The sequence below is a fragment of the Lactuca serriola genome, chromosome 7 (assembly GCF_051521515.1).
Source record: "Lactuca serriola cultivar US96UC23 chromosome 7, Lser_US96UC23_V15, whole genome shotgun sequence".
Lineage (NCBI taxonomy): Eukaryota > Viridiplantae > Streptophyta > Magnoliopsida > Asterales > Asteraceae > Lactuca > Lactuca serriola.
The window spans coordinates 23,926,009-23,946,492 of NC_136414.1; the positions used below are offsets into that span (position 1 = coordinate 23,926,009).

Sequence of the window (20,484 nt, forward strand, 5' to 3'; positions counted from 1 at the left end):
TTCGATATGGATTAGTAGTCCAGCTTTTATCAATAGACATGATGTTGCTGAAACATAATTTTGGGTTTAGAGTTTAGTATACAGAATTAGCATTGTTTTTTTTCAATCCACATTTGTTTTACATCTAAAATAATACAAAAATTAAGTAATATAAAAAATGAAAAAAATAAATTAAAAATTTTTATTTATGCATTTTTTTAATTAATTTTAATTAAAATTACTTGTAAGTTAGCTTGGGTAAAAACTAGAAGCTTTCTAGTTTTTGTATATAAGTTTTTAAACAATTTTATAGTTTTTTTTTTGTGTTTTTTTTTTCAATTTATAAAAATAATGTATTTTTATTTTTTATTTTTCAATTATAGCATCCTACTTATAAGAAAACCACATACTTTTACATACGTATTATGTTGTTGTGTTGTTTTTTTTACCGTCGAGATTAAAATGTATATAAGTTTTTAAAGAATTTTATAAATTTTTTTGTGTTTTTTTTTTTCAATTATAAGTTAACTATATAACTTATTGGTTAATTAATTTGGAGTTAGCTTGGGTAAAAACTAGAAGCTTTCTAGTTTTTGTATATAAGTTTTTAAACAATTTTATAGTTTTTTTTTTGTGTTTTTTTTTCAATTTATAAAAATAATGTATTTTTATTTTTTTTTCAATTATAGCATCCTACTTATAAGAAAACCACATACTTTTACATACGTATTATGTTGTTGTGTTGTTTTTTTACCGTCGAGATTAAAATGTATATAAGTTTTTAAAGAATTTTATAATTTTTTTTTGTGTTTTTTTTTCCAATTATAAGCTAACTATATAACTTATTGGTTAATTAATTTGGTGTTACCTTGGGTAAAAACTAGAAGCTTTCTAGTTTTTGTATATAAGTTTTTAAACAATTTTATAGTTTTTTTTTTGTGTTTTTTTTTTCAATTTATAAAAATAATGTATTTTTTTTTTCAATTATAGCATCCTACTTATAAGAAAACCACATACTTTTACATACGTATTATGTTGTTGTGTTGTTTTTTTTACCGTCGAGATTAAAATGTATATAAGTTTTTAAAGAATTTTATAATTTTTTTTTGTGTTTTTTTTCCAATTATAAGTTAACTATATAACTTATTGGTTAATTAATTTGGAGTTAGCTTGGGTAAAAACTAGAAGCTTTCTAGTTTTTGTATATAAGTTTTTAAACAATTTTATAGTTTTTTTTGTGTTCTTTTTTCAAATTATAAAAATAATGTATTTTTTTTTATTTCAATTATAGCATCCTACTTATACCAAAACCACATAGTTTTACATAATACATAAGAAGGTGAAATTCACATACTTTTACATACATATACCACATATACACCAAATACAAATACACACAAAATAACATCCTATTTAAACAAAATACACACAAAATAACATCCTACCAAATACAAAAGTTTCACAATCATATATCACATTTACAACAAACATACATACATTCACATACACACAATAACATTCTACTTATAACAAATACATATAATTTCTACTAATATACCACATATACATCAAACACACATACATTGGAATATATATACCAAATTCACATATATTCAAACAAATACAAAATATACAAACCAATTTTCACATATGACAATTATCACATAATTTCACATATAAATACAACTTGAAGCTATACAACTAATTGCAATTAAATAACCACAAACAAAAAATTGAATAACTTGCTTCTAATCCAAAACAATACCACTAAAAACAAGAATATGAACAATTTATTATCATTCAATCATTACATAAAGCTACAAATCGAAATTCATACAAAATAAAAATGAAATTATCAAAAAAAACTTACCTTTCTTCAAGAAATGGAGGTACCTAGAAATTGATCCCAAAGCTTTAACCACTTGCTTGGAACAATGCTTCTAATCCAAAACAACACCACCAAAAATAAAGAATATGAGCAATTTATTATCATTCAATCACTACATAAAGCTACAAATCGAAATTCATACAACATAAAAATGAAATCATCAAAATAAAACTTACCTTTCTTCAAGAAATGGAGGTAGAAATTGATCCCAAAGCTTTAACCACACCTAGAGACACTTGCTTGGAACAATGAGGGGAGAAATTTGCTTGAAAGAAGTAGATTGAAGAAGAAATCGGCGATATGGTGAAAGAAATTGGAAGCAAACAGAAAGGAATATGAAGAAGGGAGGTTATCTGCGTGTGTTTTTTTTTTATCTGTGATGACCAATAGCGGCGACACCTTTAGTAGCGACGCTTGGGGCAATACCGGCGACAATCAGTAATAGCGGCGACAAACGGGAGGGAAGGGTACCGCGTCATTTTTAGCAGACTATTAGCGGCGACTTTTTTTAACCTTTAGCGGCGACATCTGTGTCGCCGGTATTAGGTTAGACCAGATAAGGCACCCCACCCGTTGGATTGGATATATCATCGAACGGTTGAGATGCAATAGAGGGGGAAAGTGCGGATTCGGGTGACAACCCTTTAGCGGCGACACTATTAGCGGCGACAAGGGGCTTTACCGGCGACTCTAGCTAGAGTCGCCGGTAAAGCCCCTTGTCGCCGCTAATAGTGTCGCCGCTAAAGGGTATATTTCTTGTAGTGTAAAAACAGCAACATGTTTATAAAGTTAACATTATATTTGAATGAACATCAAACATAATGAACATTACATGTCATTAGCAATCATGATTTAGATCTAAACAAAGTAGCAAAAACAGTTACAATTAATGAGAAAAAATATAATAAAACAATTAAAAATCATATATTTCTAACTTTTAATCTTCCAAATTTACATATTCAAGTTATATATATATATATATATATATATATATATATATATATATATATATAGAGAGAGAGAGAGAGAGAGGGAGAGAGAGAGAGAGAGAGAGAGTCAAGATCAAATAAGAAAAAAATTTTTGGTAGGAAGGTAAGAAATTTTTTATATACATATTTTCTTAGGAAAAAAATGAAATGAATCATTAGATGATTCAAAAGTAAGATGATTCATAAGAAAAAAAATCCAGAAAAAACATTTTTATGATTCATTTTTATGTAAATCAAGAAAAAAAAATTCACTTTTATGACAATTTTAGTGAATATCAACAAAATCATCGTAAAAGTGAATCATCGAAATGTTTTTTCGGGAATTTTTTTTATGAATCATGTTATTATTGATTTATCTAATGATTCATTTATTTTGTTCGCCAAAAAAAATAAGCCGAAAAAAAATTTCTTACCTTCCTACCAAAAAATATTTCTTACCGGATATATATATATATATATATATATATATATATATATATATATATATATATATATATATATATATATATATAATCATAATTTTGGATACCGGATATCCGAAATATCCGAAAAATATATAAAATGAATATCCGTATCCGAAACCGAAAATTCGGATAATTTTGGATTCAGATATCGGATTTTTCGTATCAGGTTTTCGGATACGGGTTTTTTTGAGCACCCCTACCCCAAATATATTGTCTTCCCCCTCCTCGAACGACAATGTCTATTTCTCTTTAATACATAGTCGTAAAAAAAATAAAGTAAAAAACTCACCATCAACACCATATCAAAACACGAAAATGATTTAATTAAAATATTAAGCTAATGATGTTGTGTTTTGTTTTAGTAATATAAAAACACTATAAAACAATAAACACAAAAAAAAAATAAACATTTATTTATTTAATATAATTAATCATACAAAGACGACAAACAAATGTTAATATGATGTTAATTTCATTTCGAATTTTGAAAACGAAACAACAAATCATGACAGCGTGTTTTCTACACTTGATACAAACATGAATTTGAAATTTAATTTCGTTTCAAACTTATTTCGTCGTATATATATATATATATATATATATATATATATATATATATGTATATATATATATATATATATATATATATATATATATATATATATATATATATATATATTTTAGGTTGTGCCATAAATTACCACTTTCATAGTTTCATTTTATGTAACAAAAAACCAATCCCAGATCTCGTACCTTGAAGGCTTGAAATGTAAAGTTGTCGTCAAGTTAGAATTTTTAAAAATCAAAGTTTGTCTTAAATTAATTTGATATTAACTAAAATAACATGACGTTTACGACCCATCGACCATCATACCACCATAAATGTTTGACGCGTATAGTGCCTTTCTCGAATGTTAAAAAAATAAAAGAAGGATAAGAATTAAGAAGATTTCAAAAGAAGAAACAAATACTAAATGTTAAATAATACTTTGTACAAAGAATGAGAAAGGAGGTCAAGAGCGTAAACATCTCTTTTCTATCCTAATAATTTTATAAAGAATGATTTCATAATTTAATTATTTACCAGTTTAAACGACAATGGCTTTGGCCTTAAACCAAGTAAATAAAATATACAAAGAAAATTCAAAACTACATTTGTGTTAAATTTATTTTAAAAACAAAGAATATAATAACATACAACAAGAATATAAATATATAAAAGAATCCATAATAAACAAGTTAATAATATAGCTAAATGAAATTGAATATTTAAAATAAATTAAAGAGCAAATTACACTAATCCCTATGGTTTGAGATAATTTGCATATTTGGTCCATTGTAATTTACACTAAATTAAATTCAATCACAGATTTAGCTAGTAAGTTATTACCCTTGTTTTGTCCTTATCTACCTACTTCTAATTAACAATGGATATTCTCACTGAGACTTGAACCTATGATTTCTCATATAAGAGGGTCACTATTTCCCGCTAGACTATTGGTCTAGCTTTGAAACAGACGAACTATAGTATTTATTTCAATAAATAATTTTTTTATATATATTGTAATTGTAATCAATAAATAAACGTAATTTTTTCTTTTGCAAAACATGTATTGAACTCTATACATTACTTTTAACAAGGATGTGGCGGCAAGGAAGAGCATAAGGGGGGTGTTGTGGACTTGTGGTGACAAGAAAAAAGTTGAGCTAGAAGAAATATGCACGACACCCATGTTTCTCACCAATTAAGATCCAAACCAGGCACAAATTTTGACTAAATAATTCAAACAAAAATATATTTATAATATCTTAAAATTCAAAAGTTGACCAAGTACACGGTTGACATAAACAACTCATTTCTCAATCAAGATTTGATTGAAAATCACTATTATACATCAATGTTTGAAATTGTGAATGTGTCATCCACCATTTTCTTATATTAATTCAGTCCAACTACAAGAATCCAAGCTCATCAATTCGTTTCTCATTTTCGCAACACCATGCCAATGGCAACTGAAGAATCAATTTTGTTTCTCATCATTATAATCGTGAATTTATTCACCCTTTCAGTATCTCAAGATTTCTTGTTCTCTAGATGTGATAACCTAAATTTCACTACAAACAGTAGGTACCAAAGAAATCTTAACGAAGCATTATCGTCCCTAACCTCTGATACCAGCATCAGGTATGGGTTCTACAATGGATCAGTTGGTCAAATCCCGGATCAAGTCAACGCGATTGCACTGTGTAGAGGCGACGTTCAGCCAGAAGATTGTCGAACTTGCATAAACGACGCCATTACAAGATTAAGAGAAACTTGCCAAAATCAAAAGGGTGGAATTGGGTGGTATGATAATTGTATGTTAAGGTATTCTAATTCGACCATTTTGGGAAATAGAGACACCAGCTTTGCAGGTTACATGTGGAACAATAACAACGCTTCGAATGTCGACGAGTTTAATCAAGCTCTCCGCCAGTTGTTGGATCAACTAAGAACCGAAGCTTCAAATGGTGGGTCTCTTCGTAAATATGCTTCCAACAACATTACTGGCCCTAGATTTTCAACGATCTATGGGCTTATGCAGTGTACACCGGATTTATCTGAAGATCAGTGTTATGATTGTTTGGATACTGCAATTCGACAAATTCCTAATTGTTGTGATAGCAAACGTGGAGGAAGAGTTCTATATCCTAGTTGCAATATTAGGTATGAAGATTCTAGATTCCTTAATGATACGGTGGTTTTTGCACCACCACCTTCGCCGCCATCAACACCGCCAGCTTCTCCGCCACCACCACCACCAACTTCAGGTATATATATCTAAACCTCCGACCACCATCCTATATAATACTATGCTATAAGAATTAATCTGATTAGTTCTTTTACAATAAAATTCAGGTAAGAGTAGTAACACGATTATTATAGTCATTGTTGTTGTTGCAACCCTTGGTGGAGTGATATCATTGGTGGTTTTCGTTTGCATCTTCATGAGAAGAAAAAGGAAGCTGCAAGGACGCCCTCCACAAAATTCAGGTGGGTGTTGATTGTTTCTTTTCTTTCTTGTTTATTCATATTAGAGTATTTCCATTCACAATTAATCCAACCCAATTATTAATTAAAAAAATTAATTTCTTTTTCTACTATATAACCCAATAAAATCCAAATTTTTACTCATATTAACAACTAAATCATTTTTTATTAAGTAAATATAATTTATAGTTCTTTTTTATTCAAATAAAATTTATTAAATCAAGATTGATATGGTTTTATTGGTTTTTAAAATTAAATTTTATAAAAAAATCATATATTTACTTATTTATTAAATATTGGGAAAAACAATTAATAAAAAAATAGGCGGAATGGTGTTTGATATAAAGACATGTTCGGTGCATGGTTGGATTGCTTTTATTTTTATTTTATTTTTTTAATTTTATTAATATACATTCCTAATACCAAAAAAAACCTTTATTAGTGTGAATAGTCTTAGCTAGAGCATTAATTAGGGTTTTAAACTACATAATAATTTTGACGATAATTATAGTTTATGAGGAAGGAGATATCGATGAAATTAGTACAGCCGAATCATTGCAATATAGCTTTGGTATCATTAGAGTAGCAACAAATGACTTCTCGGAGAATAATAAGCTTGGACAAGGTGGATTTGGTTCGGTTTATAAGGTTAGTAACAAACTACAACAAAATCATCACTTTGTAATGTAATATTTAACACAAAATCCATTTTAAGGACTATATCTTAAATTGTTTTCTTCTAAATTTTTCAGGGTAAGTTACAAAATGGACAAGAAATAGCAGTGAAGAGGTTATCAAAGGACTCTGGGCAAGGCGAACAAGAATTCAAGAATGAAGTCTTGTTGCTTGCAAGGCTACAACATCGAAATCTGGTTCGGCTCCTAGGATTTAGCCTAGAAGGGCCCGAACGACTTTTGATGTATGAGTTTGTGCAGAATGCAAGCCTAGACCAATTTATATTTGGTAAGTTAGAGTTCTATTCTTGAAATTCTATTATCCATATGATAAGGATTAGAAAATGTGTCCTTTCAATATTAATTAATAAGCTTATGTTTGACTAATAAATTAGATCCAACAAAGCGAGCGACTCTGAACTGGGAAAGACGATACAAAATAATAGGGGGTATTGCGAAGGGACTTCTGTATTTACATGAAGATTCACGACTAAAGATAATTCACAGAGATATGAAAGCTAGTAATGTTTTGTTGGATGCACAAATGATCCCCAAAATTGCAGATTTTGGTATGGCAAGGTTGTTCACACAAGAAGAAACGCAAGGCAACACTAGTCGAATTGTTGGAACCTAGTAAGTCGTCACCCGAAAAATTAATTTTTACACTAATAATTGATATATGACAAGCAAACACTTAAATGGGTCTGGTGAAATGTATACTAATTAATGTTAAACTTCCTTTAATGTGTGAATTAACAATTATTCTTATTGTATTAGTGGATACATGGCACCAGAGTATGCAATGCATGGACAATTTTCAGTTAAGTCAGATGTATTCAGTTTTGGTGTGTTGTTACTTGAAATTGTAACTGGTCACAAGAACCATAACTTCCAAAACGGAATGGTGACAGTGGATCTTCTTAGTCATGTATGTGTTAAATATAGTTTGCTGATAACTCTTTCTTTATTCAAACATATAATTTCTAGTTTAACTATACTAATTTTCTTGTTGCAATTTGTTTAATATTTCTAGGCATGGAAAAGTTGGAGAGATGGAACAGCTTCAAGTTTGATTGATCCGACATTAAGAGATGGTTCTGATTCTATACGTGACATGATTAGATGCATCCACATTGGCTTATTATGTGTCCAAGAAGACATTGCTGAGAGACCAACAATGGCTTCTGTCGTTCTCATGCTTAGTAGCTTCTCTTTAACGCTTGCAGTTCCTTTAGAGCCCGCGTTTTTCATGCGTACAAGTACGAATCCAGAAAAACCTCTATTCAAAGGGCATACTTCAAGTACTACAACTAATTCTAGACATTTGGAAAGCAAATCCAGGTCTTCACAACGATCTATAGCAACTGATATTTCTATAGAGGACTTATATTCCCGATAGATAAATATTTATTTCATGTGTTGTGAAATTATTGTGGTGGATTTTACTTCGGTTCCACAATAATTTTTTGTTATTCAATATTGATTTATTCTTGTGTTTTGTTTTCAAATATCAAGTACTAATTGTGAACACGTCTAAAGTTTTTGCTTGGTATATACGATACTCATAGTTAATTTATGTTTTTAATTGTAGTCGCATCTATTTACACTACAAGAAACTATGTATTTACGAAAGTATGTTGTTGCTAAAGTCTATGCGATCACAATTTCCAGTATGGTACCTATTGTGATGCAAATTTGTGAAATTTTAGACAAGATAATTAAACAATCGATAATTAATATCATAATACTGTCAAAATATCAAACAAACGATTATACAAAAGATAGAAGGAGAGTATTCTGTTATCATACAAATTATAAAACAAAGCATAAACATAAAATGAAGGTCGCCGATTCTTGATCGGTAATAAGTGTACAGAAGAATTTTTGTCCCCAAAGGAATGCATTGAGAATACTATAAAAATCAATGTAGTCCCCTAATATTTAATGCAGATTCTCGTTCGTTCCAACAACAATGGAAGAATCGATAAAAACAAAACGAATAATCAGAAACATGAAGAATGAAGAGGCGTAGAAGGAGAGATGATATCATAGATAATTCTCAGTTTTTTGGTGTGTGAAATACGGCTCCAAGAAAGCGATATTCATAATCACATAAACTCTCAGATACATCTGAAAAATGTTGAAAGCGACTATAGCAACCCTATCACTACATGCCGAATGCCACACGCTTAGACTAGGTAAAAAAAGCCCTAATTGTGGTACCTTGTTCCCTAAACAACATATGTTTTTGTAAACTTCTAGAAGCATTTGAGTTAATCCACGAAGTCAACGCTGGGTCTAGATCAGTCCAACCCAAACTTTGCTAAAAGTAAAAGTTTTCAGCTCCCAACGACTGATGCAAAATGCTTGAAGGCTAGGCATATCCATCACCCCCACTAATAATATAATACAATAAAAATCATGAGGTTTACTAATATACAAGGTTGTAAAAGACGTTAGGCGATGGTCGGACGGTTGATTGAGGTTAGCGGACTAATCGGTGTTGGCGATGATTAATTGGCAAAGAACGACTCTCTTAGTTGAGATGTCATGGATTCAAGTCTCATTTGTGCATAGTTAGTAAATTAGAGTAGATTAATTTATCGTTTCAAAAACAAAAAAATAAAAAAAATATATATATATGAGTTATCCATTGAAAAGACAAATACATAATAAAGCATGAAAATAAAATGATAATATATATTTTACAACGTAATTAAAATAAAAAAAGTTATGTTGCCAGCCCTAATTTCCCGGAATCTTTATACAAAACAAAAGTACGTTTGGGACTTGACTCTTTCAATGCTTCGATCTTTAATCTTTTATAGTATGAAGTATGAACAAGTAAACATGTCAACTTGCATACATGATACATGCCATCGAGCCATTCCATGATTTCTTTTGTCTTCAAATAACTTGTCTCAATCAAGAAGAAGTCAACATTCAATCTTGAAATATAATATAATACCTAAATACACAGTATGTGTTATTAAAAAGTAAAAACATAGAGCAACCAGCCAACCACAACCGTCATAATTTGACCTTTCAATATCCTTTAATATGTTTGTGAGGACCAATTTGAAAAAGTATTAACCTGGTATTGGTGTAGGGTTTAATTGAAAGTTAACATAATTTATAGTATAAAATATTATCTATCTTCTAGAAATTATTACAAAAGCCACAAGTTCAAAAGACCAATATAAAAATCATCTAAGCGATCGATATCTTTACATGTTTTACAAATTCAAAACTACCTAAATAATAAACAAAAATATAAAACGGACAACATTATTATAGAAGTTTTATTGGCTTTTATAATTAAGAAGTGATTTTTACTTATATATAATAATTTATCCATAAATTGTTATCATCCTTTTATAATTACAAAAATAATACATAAATGTCATCATCAATGAATCCACGCCCACCACGAATGATATGCAGATTTTTCTTATTATTGGCCTGAGTTTTGAATTGAAGTAAAGTTGACACTTGAAAGCATGCAAAGAATCATCCCCAAATCGATTTTCTTTCTGTGTTTCAATTTGTTAACACTAATTTCCCCATCTCAATCTCGATTCCTGTTTCATCGCTGTGATGACAACAATGGCAATTACACATCAAACAGTTCATACCAAACAAATCTCAATTCCGTCCTCTCATCACTCGTCCCCGCCGCCGCTACCACCACCTACGGTTTCTTCAACCGAACCGCCGGTCAACCACCAGACACAGTCAACGCAATCGCCTTGTGCAGAGGCGATGCTGACCTGGATACGTGTCGCAGTTGCATAAATAATGCAAATGTGAGTGCGAGAGATCTTTGCCCTAACCGGAAAGGAGCAACGGTTTGGTACGACGATTGTATGTTGAGGTATTCCGGTGACACGATTTTGAGAAATCTGGATAGTACTAATGGCGGATTTATTTGGACTCTTGACAATATTCCGAATTCGAATGAGTTGTATCAGGCGATTAGACCGTTGATGGATAGGCTTAAATCCGAAGCTGCCGGAGGAGATTCAGTTCGGAAATTCTCCTCCGGTAGTACCTTCGGGCCGGGATTTATCACCATCTATGGGCTTATGCAGTGTACGCCTGATTTATCAGAGGATCAATGCTACAGTTGCTTAGAAACCGCGACTAACACGATTCCTAATTGTTGTAATGCCAGTTTAGATGTTCAAATTCTTTATCCTAGTTGCAACCTTCGGTACGCGAATTCACGTTTCTTTAACGCCACCGTGGTTTTTCCACCACCGCCAGTAGAAGCTCAGCCGCGGTCACCGCCGCCATCGTCACCACCACCACCACCACCTCCAAGTATGTTGGCATTTGCTCATTTACTCGATTAAAAACGTAGACACAAAATTTACTTACATATCTCATAATTTTATATTAAACTTTTTTTTTATAGATTTATGATTCCTTTTGCAACCAAAAAGCGGTGGACTCGTTGCACCGATTCCAGTATTCCATTCATTACTTTTTCGGATTTTTATCATTAATTGATCTTGTTGTTAATTTTCCGACGAGATTTTTCAGGCAAGAGTAGTAAGACGACTGTTATTGTTATTGCCGTCGTTGCAACCGTTAGTTCTGTGATATTGGTCTTCGTTTTCGTTTGCATCTTTATACGAAGAAAAAGGAAGCCGGAAGTACAGCTATCGGAGAATTCAGGTGGGATTTTTTTTTTCTCTCAATTTCTGATTAATAATAGATTAGGGTTTCCAATAAATTTATATTTATGACAATAATTCTAGTGCATGAGCATGGAGGTATCGACGAAATTACCACAGCCAAATCATTGAGATATAGCTTTGGTGTGGTTAGAGCAGCAACAAATAACTTCTCAGATAACAAGAAGCTTGGACATGGTGGATTTGGAGTGGTTTACAAGGTAAACAACATGTACCCTATACGAAAATTATTTGGGATATATACTCACTAAAATACTAAAATGGGGTTAATCACTAAAATAACAAAATGGTTTTTGAGTACTATACAAAATGGCATTGTTTTAACTAACATATATCACATAATGATAATCCATTTTGCAAAAATCTATTTTCAAGTTTTAAGGATCATTATAAAATCTTTGGGACTAAAATTCTCAGGGTAAGTTACCAAATGGAAAAGAAATAGCAGTGAAGAGGTTATCTAGTGATTCGGGCCAAGGCGAAGAAGAATTCATGAACGAGGTTTTGTTACTTGCAAAGCTCCAACACCGAAATCTCGTTCAGCTTCTAGGGTTTAGCCTACAAGGTTCTGAACGACTTTTAATGTATGAATTCGTACAAAATGCAAGTCTAGACAAATTCATATTTGGTATAACTCAATTCTTCAAATTATAGCTAATTATAATATGTTTGTGTAAATTTATTTATTAATTAATAATATGATCACATCAACTTTAGATTCAACGAAGCGTGTGACTCTTGATTGGGAGAAACGATACAAAATAATAGGAGGTATTGCAAGGGGACTCTTGTATTTACATGAAGATTCACGATTGAAGATAATTCACAGAGATATGAAAGCTAGTAATGTTTTGTTGGATGCACAAATGATTCCCAAAATTGCGGATTTTGGTATGGCGAGGTTGTTCACACCTGAAGAAACACAAGCCAACACATGTCGAGTTGTTGGAACCTAGTAAGTCTTAATATTGTTAAAATCAAATTACATTTAATTAATTAAAATATTGATTAATTGTTATATATTGACATTAATATTTAGCGGATACATGGCGCCTGAATATGCATTGCATGGTCAATTTTCGGTTAAATCAGATGTTTTTAGCTTTGGTGTATTGTTACTCGAGATTATAACGGGTCACAAGAACCATAGTTTCCAAAACGGAGTGGTGAGAGAAGATCTTCTTAGCTATGTAAGAGTTGATAAATTATTATTTCAACATATATTAATTACACCATTTTTAGTACTAATTAAATAGAATATTTTGTATATTTTTAGACATGGAAAAGTTGGAGAGATGGAAATGCTTCTAATTTGATTGATCCAACATTGAGAGATGTATCTGATTCTATACGTGACATGATTAGATGCATTCATATCGGGCTATTATGCGTTCAAGAAAATGCTTGTGATAGGCCAACAATGGGTTCTGTTGTTCTCATGCTTAGTAGCTCTTCTCTATCTCTTGCGGTTCCTTCAGAGCCTGCCTTTTTCGTGAATACCATCGCTAATCTCCAAAATTAAGCCGCTAGTTAGCTAAAAGATTGATTCTAACCCTTTGAAAAGTAAACTTATGTTGTGATATATAATTATTTCTTGTGTTATGATTTGTGACACTATATTCTTTTGGACTAAACATATGTTGTGTTATTAATTAGATATTCATTTATTCTTGTCTTGTGTTTTTGTATGTCTTTTTTTTGTATAATTATTTTGCATTTTTAATTAACTTGTGTATTTTTATGTTTTCAATTCATGCATAAGAAAAAAAAGATGATGAACAAATTCAAACAGAGTCTATATCATATATAACGATGGTGGTACACTTATTTTATGGTCATAAATTTTGGTGAGTAGTTATGACTCCGTTTGGTTCTATTTAGAGACCAAGGGGAAAAGGTCATCATGTATGGCATGATGGTACATAATATAAATATATAATAATAATTAATATTATATTCAAAGGTTGACCAAAGATAAAATGTAACTCATCGTGTATGGCGTTGACAGTGGAGGCCGGTAGGAAGAGTAAGGAAGGATTATCAAGTCTTTGATAAGATAATTGATAATTCTCATTGATCACAAAATCGGCTGTCTACATTGGGCCGGGATTAATTAGGGCTGTCAAGCTATTGGGCTAATTAAGATAAGTGCTATAAAAATTAATGATTTTCATTATCATATACCTAGGCTATGTTATATTTGACCAACTCACAAATTACAAGCTACCAGGTATTTGATAAACTAGTTGAGAAACTAGCTGGAAGATATAAAATAACATAAAAAATATTTAAGATAATGAATTTTCGACAATAAGTTAAGTGTATATTTGAAATATTTTAAAAAAACTTATAAAAAACTAGTCTAAATAGCTTTATAAAAAAAACTAACTTATAACTACTTTTTGACCTTCCAACATGACAACGTAAAGAAGCTCAAAAATTAATCTACTTGTGACGCGCTAAACACAATCTAAACATATTGAGATCAACCGTCATTTTGCTCGTCAGCATGTTATTGGCAAAACTGGCAAAACTGTAAACATTTCTTTCAATCTATACGGTGATTATCCCTTCTTTTTTATCGGCGAACAGTAGGAAAGAATCATTCACACATGTTGTTGTTTATCAACAAAAATCCATTCGTTGTATTACAAATATTGATGCAGGAAAAGTTTCTTTCGAAAAAAATATATTGATGCAGGAAAAGTAATAGAAGCCTGATGTTTATCAAGAGAATATATTCCTGCCAACTTGCAGCAAAAATTATTGTGTTTATAGGTAGATTATTGATGCCAGCTTGCAGCAAGACCCGATAACATGGAGCTGAAAACGAAAAAAATAAAACAAATAATAATAAATAAATAATAATAAGTTCAAGCGTGTGATGTACTTTTGGAAAAATTCTCAAGTTCTTGTCTTTTAAAAGGTAGAATAATAGTTTATTTATTCACCTCATGTTTTTTTCTCAACACCATGCATCTATCACATTGGAAAACTTACTATACAATTTTTCTTTTTATTAAATAATGGTATGAATAATATAGTTTAAATAATTAAATGGTTGGGTTACCTAAAGTCTTATACCAACCATGGATTAATCAAATAGTCAAAAACACATGCACAATGTGGCCAAGTCAAATGGGAAAACCCCATTTGTTTAGTAAGTGACATCATGAGCCGAAAATTTGCATCAAAGCTAATCCAAGATCATCTTAATAATATATTGATTTGGGTCCTTGAATACCCCGCTATTCAAGGAGAAAGAATGAGTTATCTTGTCTATAAATACTATTTTTTAGCTCTATCAATCTATGTAGGATTAAAATAATAACTTTTCAAAAAAAAAAAGCATTTATACAAATTACCCAAATTTTACAAATTAGCTTTGTGAATATAATCAAACCAGCCATAAGACCTCTTGTGCTTGAATAGAGCTTAACATAACACTTAATTATCCAAGGCCTTGTTTGTTAACAAAATGGAATATATTATATATTTATATTGAATTTGACATTCATTGAACAATGATACCAATCTTGATGAGACAAATGCCTTGTATGGCAGCTTTGAAGAGTTTTGAGTGTTTTTAAGAACTTTTTTTTTTAGTTTAAGAAAAACTAGAATAAAAGAAAATTGTTTTGGAGTCCGCTCTTACATTATAACAAAAACCTTCTAATTCAAAATTTACTTCAAATAACTTTTTATGTAATTTTAAAGAACTTTTAGATTTTAGCGTTTAAGAAAAACTCAAATAAAGAATAAACTTTGTTTTACTCAAATAAAGAATAAACTTTGTTTTGAAGTACCGGCTTAAAACTTATATTTTATAACAAAAACCTTCTAATAAAAAAACTACTTCAAATAACTTTTATGTAATTCTACATTTGTCAAAAAGTTACATGTCAAACACTCTACAACAATACTAGTTGTCAGTTATTTTTGTCAAACATATCCAAATTGTTTTTAACCAACACTAAAAGGTAGAGTAACTTTAGAAAACTTCATCTTTATCATATACTATCCGGTCCACTCTAGTCTAGACGCATGTAACAAACACAATCTAAATGACCCATAAAATAATATGTTTCGATATATAGAAGACCACATTCATGTTCACCACAACATATACAGAAAAACAAAAATTAAAAATCCTTTAAATCTCTTAACATCCATAATGTACCTCCTTTCCTCCATATCTATAACGGGTTAGTTCCAACCAGAACTTGAACCCGAAAAAAACATCCATAAAAAACATTAAGGTAAAACGGGTAAATGGAGGAACCTTTATATATATACACACACACACACACACAATCACAAATCAGCAAGTCCTTAGGTTATCGGGGACTCATTTTGCCAGCTGATGATTCATCTTGAGAGCTAACCGTAGGAATTGACTTGTCAACATCACCCAAGATGCCTGCAAAGAGTCCTTTCGAGAGAAAATATGGTGGTTTTTTAGGTTCGGGTAAAGTAATTGAGTTGTTATTCAACACATTGAGAATAGAAGCCATGGAAGGCCTTGCATCCGCATCTTCTTGTACGCATAATAAACCAATATTTATGCACCTAATCACTTCCTCCTTTGAATACGATTCACCAAGTCTCGGATCCGTTATCTTTAATGGCTTTCCACCCGTCCATTGTTTCCATGCCTACAAAAAATTATATTTTAATTAAACTGTGACTGTGACTGTGACTGTAACTGCAGATTAAAATAAGTAGTGAAGTGTAAGAATATTCTTACAGAAAGTAGAAGATCCTCATCTTCATCTTGTTGATAGAAGTCAGAGTTTCTTCGTCCACTCACAATCTCAAGAACTATCACACCGAAGCTGAACACGTCAGATTTCACTGAGAAATGTCCGTGCATAGCGTATTCTGGCGACATGTATCCCCTATAATTAATTATACATGTAACATATGTCAAAATCATTTACTGAACATGTTGTACTGTGTTTGGTGTGCAGTAAGACAAGACTAATGTCAGTGGAACAAAAATTGTTAAACTTTTTGTCCCATCCAAAAATGCATCCCATTCAAACAGGTGGGACAAAAAAATTGTTAACTTTTTGTCTCATCCAAAAAGACGGTCCATCAAAAAAGATAGGACCAAACAAAAACTGTTAACTTTTTGTTCCACCGAAAAGGTGTTTTGTCCCATCTAAAAATGTAGGACAAAATTTGTTAACTTTTTGTCCTATCTAGTTGCATAGACAAAATTAATATTCTATTATTGACAAATTTTAGACTTGAATATGAGAATGGGATGATGGAAACTTACAAGGTTCCAGCAATTTTCTTTGTGTTTCCAAGAGTTTGATCAACACCAAAAGTTCTAGCCAATCCAAAATCCGCGATTTTTGCGTTCATATCTTGATCAAGTAAGATATTACTAGCTTTAAGATCTCTATGGATGATTCTTAATCTTGAATCTTCATGTAAATAAAGCATTCCTCTAGTGATCCCTCCTATGATTTTCCATCGTGTCGCCCAATCCAAATTTCCATGTTTGATAGGGTCTACATTGTAAATAATAAACTTTTTAGACGTCATAATAAAAAAAAAATGATAAATGGCATTAAAAATTATGAGGGGTGTATTTGGGAATTGTGACTAACCGAATAAAAAGTAATCTAGACTTTTGTTTGGGACATATTCGTACATGAGGATCTTCTCTTTTGCATCATGGCAAAACCCTAAAAGCCTCACAAGATTTCGATGTTGAAGCTTTGCCACTAAAACAGCTTCGTTTACAAATTCTTCTACACCTTGTCCTGATGTTTCTGATAGTCTCTTCACTGCTACTTCTTGCCCATTTTCAAGAACACCCTGATAATGTAAGTGATAATCAGCTCATATCAAGATATTAGGTTTTACAATACTAGTAGAAAAGAATTACTCATACCTTGTACACCAAACCAAACCCGCCTTTACCAATTTTGTTTTTTGGAGAAAAGTAGTTTGTTGCAACTTCAATTGTCTCCAGATCATATTGCAAAGATTGTTCTGTTACAATCCCCATTCCAACTAAAAAACCATAAAAAGCCATCAAAATCACACAATTATGATTGTATCAATTTTGGATAAAAAGTATGTCATCAATTATCAATATAGTGTCATTTGTATGGAGACAAAACTTACCAGTGTCATGAGTTGAAGCTTGTCTATGTCCCACAAGTAAAGAAGAGAAGCTGTTAGTTTCTTTATTTGACATTCCGTCCTTCTTCTGTCTTTTTATACAAAAGAACCAGACGCCAATTCCAATTAGCCCCACAGAAATACAAGCAACTGGAACAATGATATAAATCATTCTTGTATTGTTGTTCTTCTTGTCCTTTTTGTCTGCATAAGGAGTATTTGTTAAGATTTGAACTCGTTTTAGCGCCCAGATTATTGATTGATCTCGAAAAAGAAGTTGTCACGTAGGAAAAAGAGTACGAAAACACAGGGTGTCAACTATTAACAATTCAATTATTGAAATAACTAATTTGAGAGTAATTGGTAGAATACGAGATTATGAACTAGATTTTTGAGATTAACGCTCACAGATTTGATGAAGAGTTGAATTTCAATCGGGTAGATTGTGCAATCAATACCTGAAGGAGAAGGAGAAGGCATTGATGTGGCTTCGTCGTAGAATTTTTCATCCGCGTACCTCAGAAAACAATTGGGAAAAAACACTCTTGCTGTCACTCTGCCGCTACAACAATCACGAATCCCAGTGATTGTACTGTTCAGACATTTGTTGCACTGCTCCGTTGATAAATCGGGAGTACATTGCATCATCCCGTAGATCTTTAACGAATCACTCCCATAAGTTACTTTTCCTACCGCCAATTTCACTAAGGAGTTACCTCCGGCAGCTTCCGCCTGTAACCTGGTTGTCAAATTCCTAAACGCCTTGTCAAACTCACCGACGTCGGAAACCGTCACCGTGGTCGATATGTTGTCGGAAGTCCAACTGTCGAGCACTCCGAGAATTTTCCGATTCGAGTAACGCACCATACAATCCGAGTACCACGCCGCAGCTTCCTTTTGGTTGGGACACTGCCGTTGAAGCAACGGGATCGAGTTTCTCACACAGGTCCTGCAAAGCTCCTGTCCAATATAGCCGCGGCACAATGCGACGGCATTAATCTGTGCATCCGTGTTGCCGCCGGCGGTCGAAGTTACGAATTCGTGGTCGTTTGTGACGTTTCCGGGAAGTGAATTGAGTGCGACCTCGATGGTTTTTAGGTCTGTTGCGCTTGTGAAATTGCCATTGTTTCTGCACCTGTAGACTCCGAAATCTGCGCACTGAACTATCCCGAAAAGATCACCATTGATGATTATTTGAAGAAGAAACAGTGATGATATTACGGATTTCATATCCATTTTTCGACAGCAGCTTCTGAAAATTTTGTGTTGTTATAAATCAAAAATAATTATGTCGCAACAGAATACGCGTTGACCGCATTCTTTCACTTTCCTTCTAGAGATCTGTAATTGCAATTGCACCTCATGTTAAAAAGAAATAAACAAACATATAAATAAATAAATAACAGAGTATAATTCAAGTTTAGTCCCTCCAATTAAAAATAGAATACTTTTTGTCCAAAAATTATCTTAACATAAAATATGTAATTTATAATGATTTGGTTGTATCTTCACCATCTCACAGTCTTAAACTGATCAGGGGGGAGTTAAAAATCAGACATTTGAAATTTTAGATATCTGAATTTTGAATATTTAAAATTTTCAGATAAATATATATTGATATCTGAATTCATATCCAAAATTTTGAATGTCTGAAATTTCAGATAAAGATTTGAATATTAAGGTGTTTTTTGATTTTTTGAAATATAAATTTATGAAGTCTGCGAACCATCTCTACAACCCTCTGCAACAGAAGAGGTGGATCAAACGGTTGTAGACTGTAATAAGAAGCGTGTCTGTTTTTTAACATTTGCATATATTAAAAATAAAATAAAATAAACTGAATTTATATACCGAAAATAATTTTTTTATACCAAAAATTTAATAATGTATGACATTTTAGCAAAATTTTATTATATTTCAGCAAAACACAACGATACTTCAGCAAAATATAATGGTATTTCAGTAAAAATTATCATTATTCAATAAAAAAACGAAAAACTAATTTAGCAAGAATAAACAAAAAAACAAAAAAAAAAGAATATGAAACAATAATTCAGCAAGATTTCAGTAATATATAATCAATATTCATTAAGATTTCAACAATAAAAAAAATAAGAGGTTGGAAGAGTCGATACAAGTGTTTCCCCAAACAGAACATGTACAAAGATTTTTACTCTGAAAATCTCTAAAAAAACAAACAGTTGCGAGATGAAAAGTATTGCAACAATAAAATGTCTGAATAGAGTTTTTTTTTCACAAAAAACAATTAGCACCTAAATCTATATCAGAAAATACTAAACTGTAAAAAAATTATTTTATTTTTAGACATTATACATAACAAAGCAAGATTGTTTTCTTTTCACTTTACTAATTAACTAATTATATGAAATATACTAAGTTAAGGTAAAAATGTTTTGAGGTAACAAGTATTTAAAATAAAATTATTTAAAAATTAAATGAAAAGACATAAGGAAAGTCATTAATTAAACTACATTCAAACCCCTGTCTCTTCCATTTTATTATGTTTTGAAATGAAATATGTTAAAAAAAACATGTAAAAATATATTTTAAGACAACAGATATCCAAAATATCCAAAAACTTGGAAAAAGACTATTTG

General features: G+C 31.2%; 3 protein-coding genes and 1 long non-coding RNA gene across 4 annotated transcripts; 2 read left to right on the forward strand and 2 right to left on the reverse strand.

Moving 5' to 3' along the window:
• Positions 1-2,120, reverse strand: LOC145061319 (uncharacterized). The gene is made up of 3 exons (XR_013687166.1): positions 2,044-2,120; positions 1,850-1,919; positions 1-47 (listed from the first exon to the last, which is right to left on the reverse strand). It is a non-coding gene; the product is annotated as an uncharacterized LOC145061319 (long non-coding RNA).
• Positions 2,121-5,235: 3,115 nt separating this feature from the next.
• On the forward strand, positions 5,236-8,606 carry LOC145063311 (cysteine-rich receptor-like protein kinase 15). The gene is made up of 7 exons (XM_079010901.1): positions 5,236-6,131; positions 6,220-6,354; positions 6,863-6,999; positions 7,104-7,314; positions 7,421-7,658; positions 7,803-7,953; positions 8,059-8,606. The coding sequence occupies exons 1-7, from the start codon at positions 5,321-5,323 to the stop codon at positions 8,422-8,424; spliced, it is 2,049 nt and encodes a 682-aa protein (XP_078867027.1). The 5' UTR covers positions 5,236-5,320; the 3' UTR covers positions 8,425-8,606.
• Positions 8,607-10,440: 1,834 nt separating this feature from the next.
• Positions 10,441-13,400, forward strand: LOC145063313 (cysteine-rich receptor-like protein kinase 26). Its single transcript, XM_079010903.1, has 7 exons — positions 10,441-11,348; positions 11,571-11,705; positions 11,789-11,925; positions 12,143-12,353; positions 12,443-12,680; positions 12,765-12,915; positions 13,002-13,400. Exons 1-7 carry the CDS (start codon positions 10,526-10,528, stop codon positions 13,245-13,247), a joined length of 1,941 nt encoding a protein of 646 aa, XP_078867029.1. The 5' UTR covers positions 10,441-10,525; the 3' UTR covers positions 13,248-13,400.
• A 2,390-nt stretch (positions 13,401-15,790) lies between these two features.
• On the reverse strand, positions 15,791-19,179 carry LOC145063312 (cysteine-rich receptor-like protein kinase 19). The gene is made up of 7 exons (XM_079010902.1): positions 18,325-19,179; positions 17,870-18,070; positions 17,634-17,755; positions 17,347-17,557; positions 17,010-17,247; positions 16,473-16,623; positions 15,791-16,380 (listed from the first exon to the last, which is right to left on the reverse strand). Exons 1-7 carry the CDS (start codon positions 19,100-19,102, stop codon positions 16,063-16,065), a joined length of 2,019 nt encoding a protein of 672 aa, XP_078867028.1. The 5' UTR covers positions 19,103-19,179; the 3' UTR covers positions 15,791-16,062.
• Between the last annotated feature and the right edge of the window lie 1,305 nt (positions 19,180-20,484).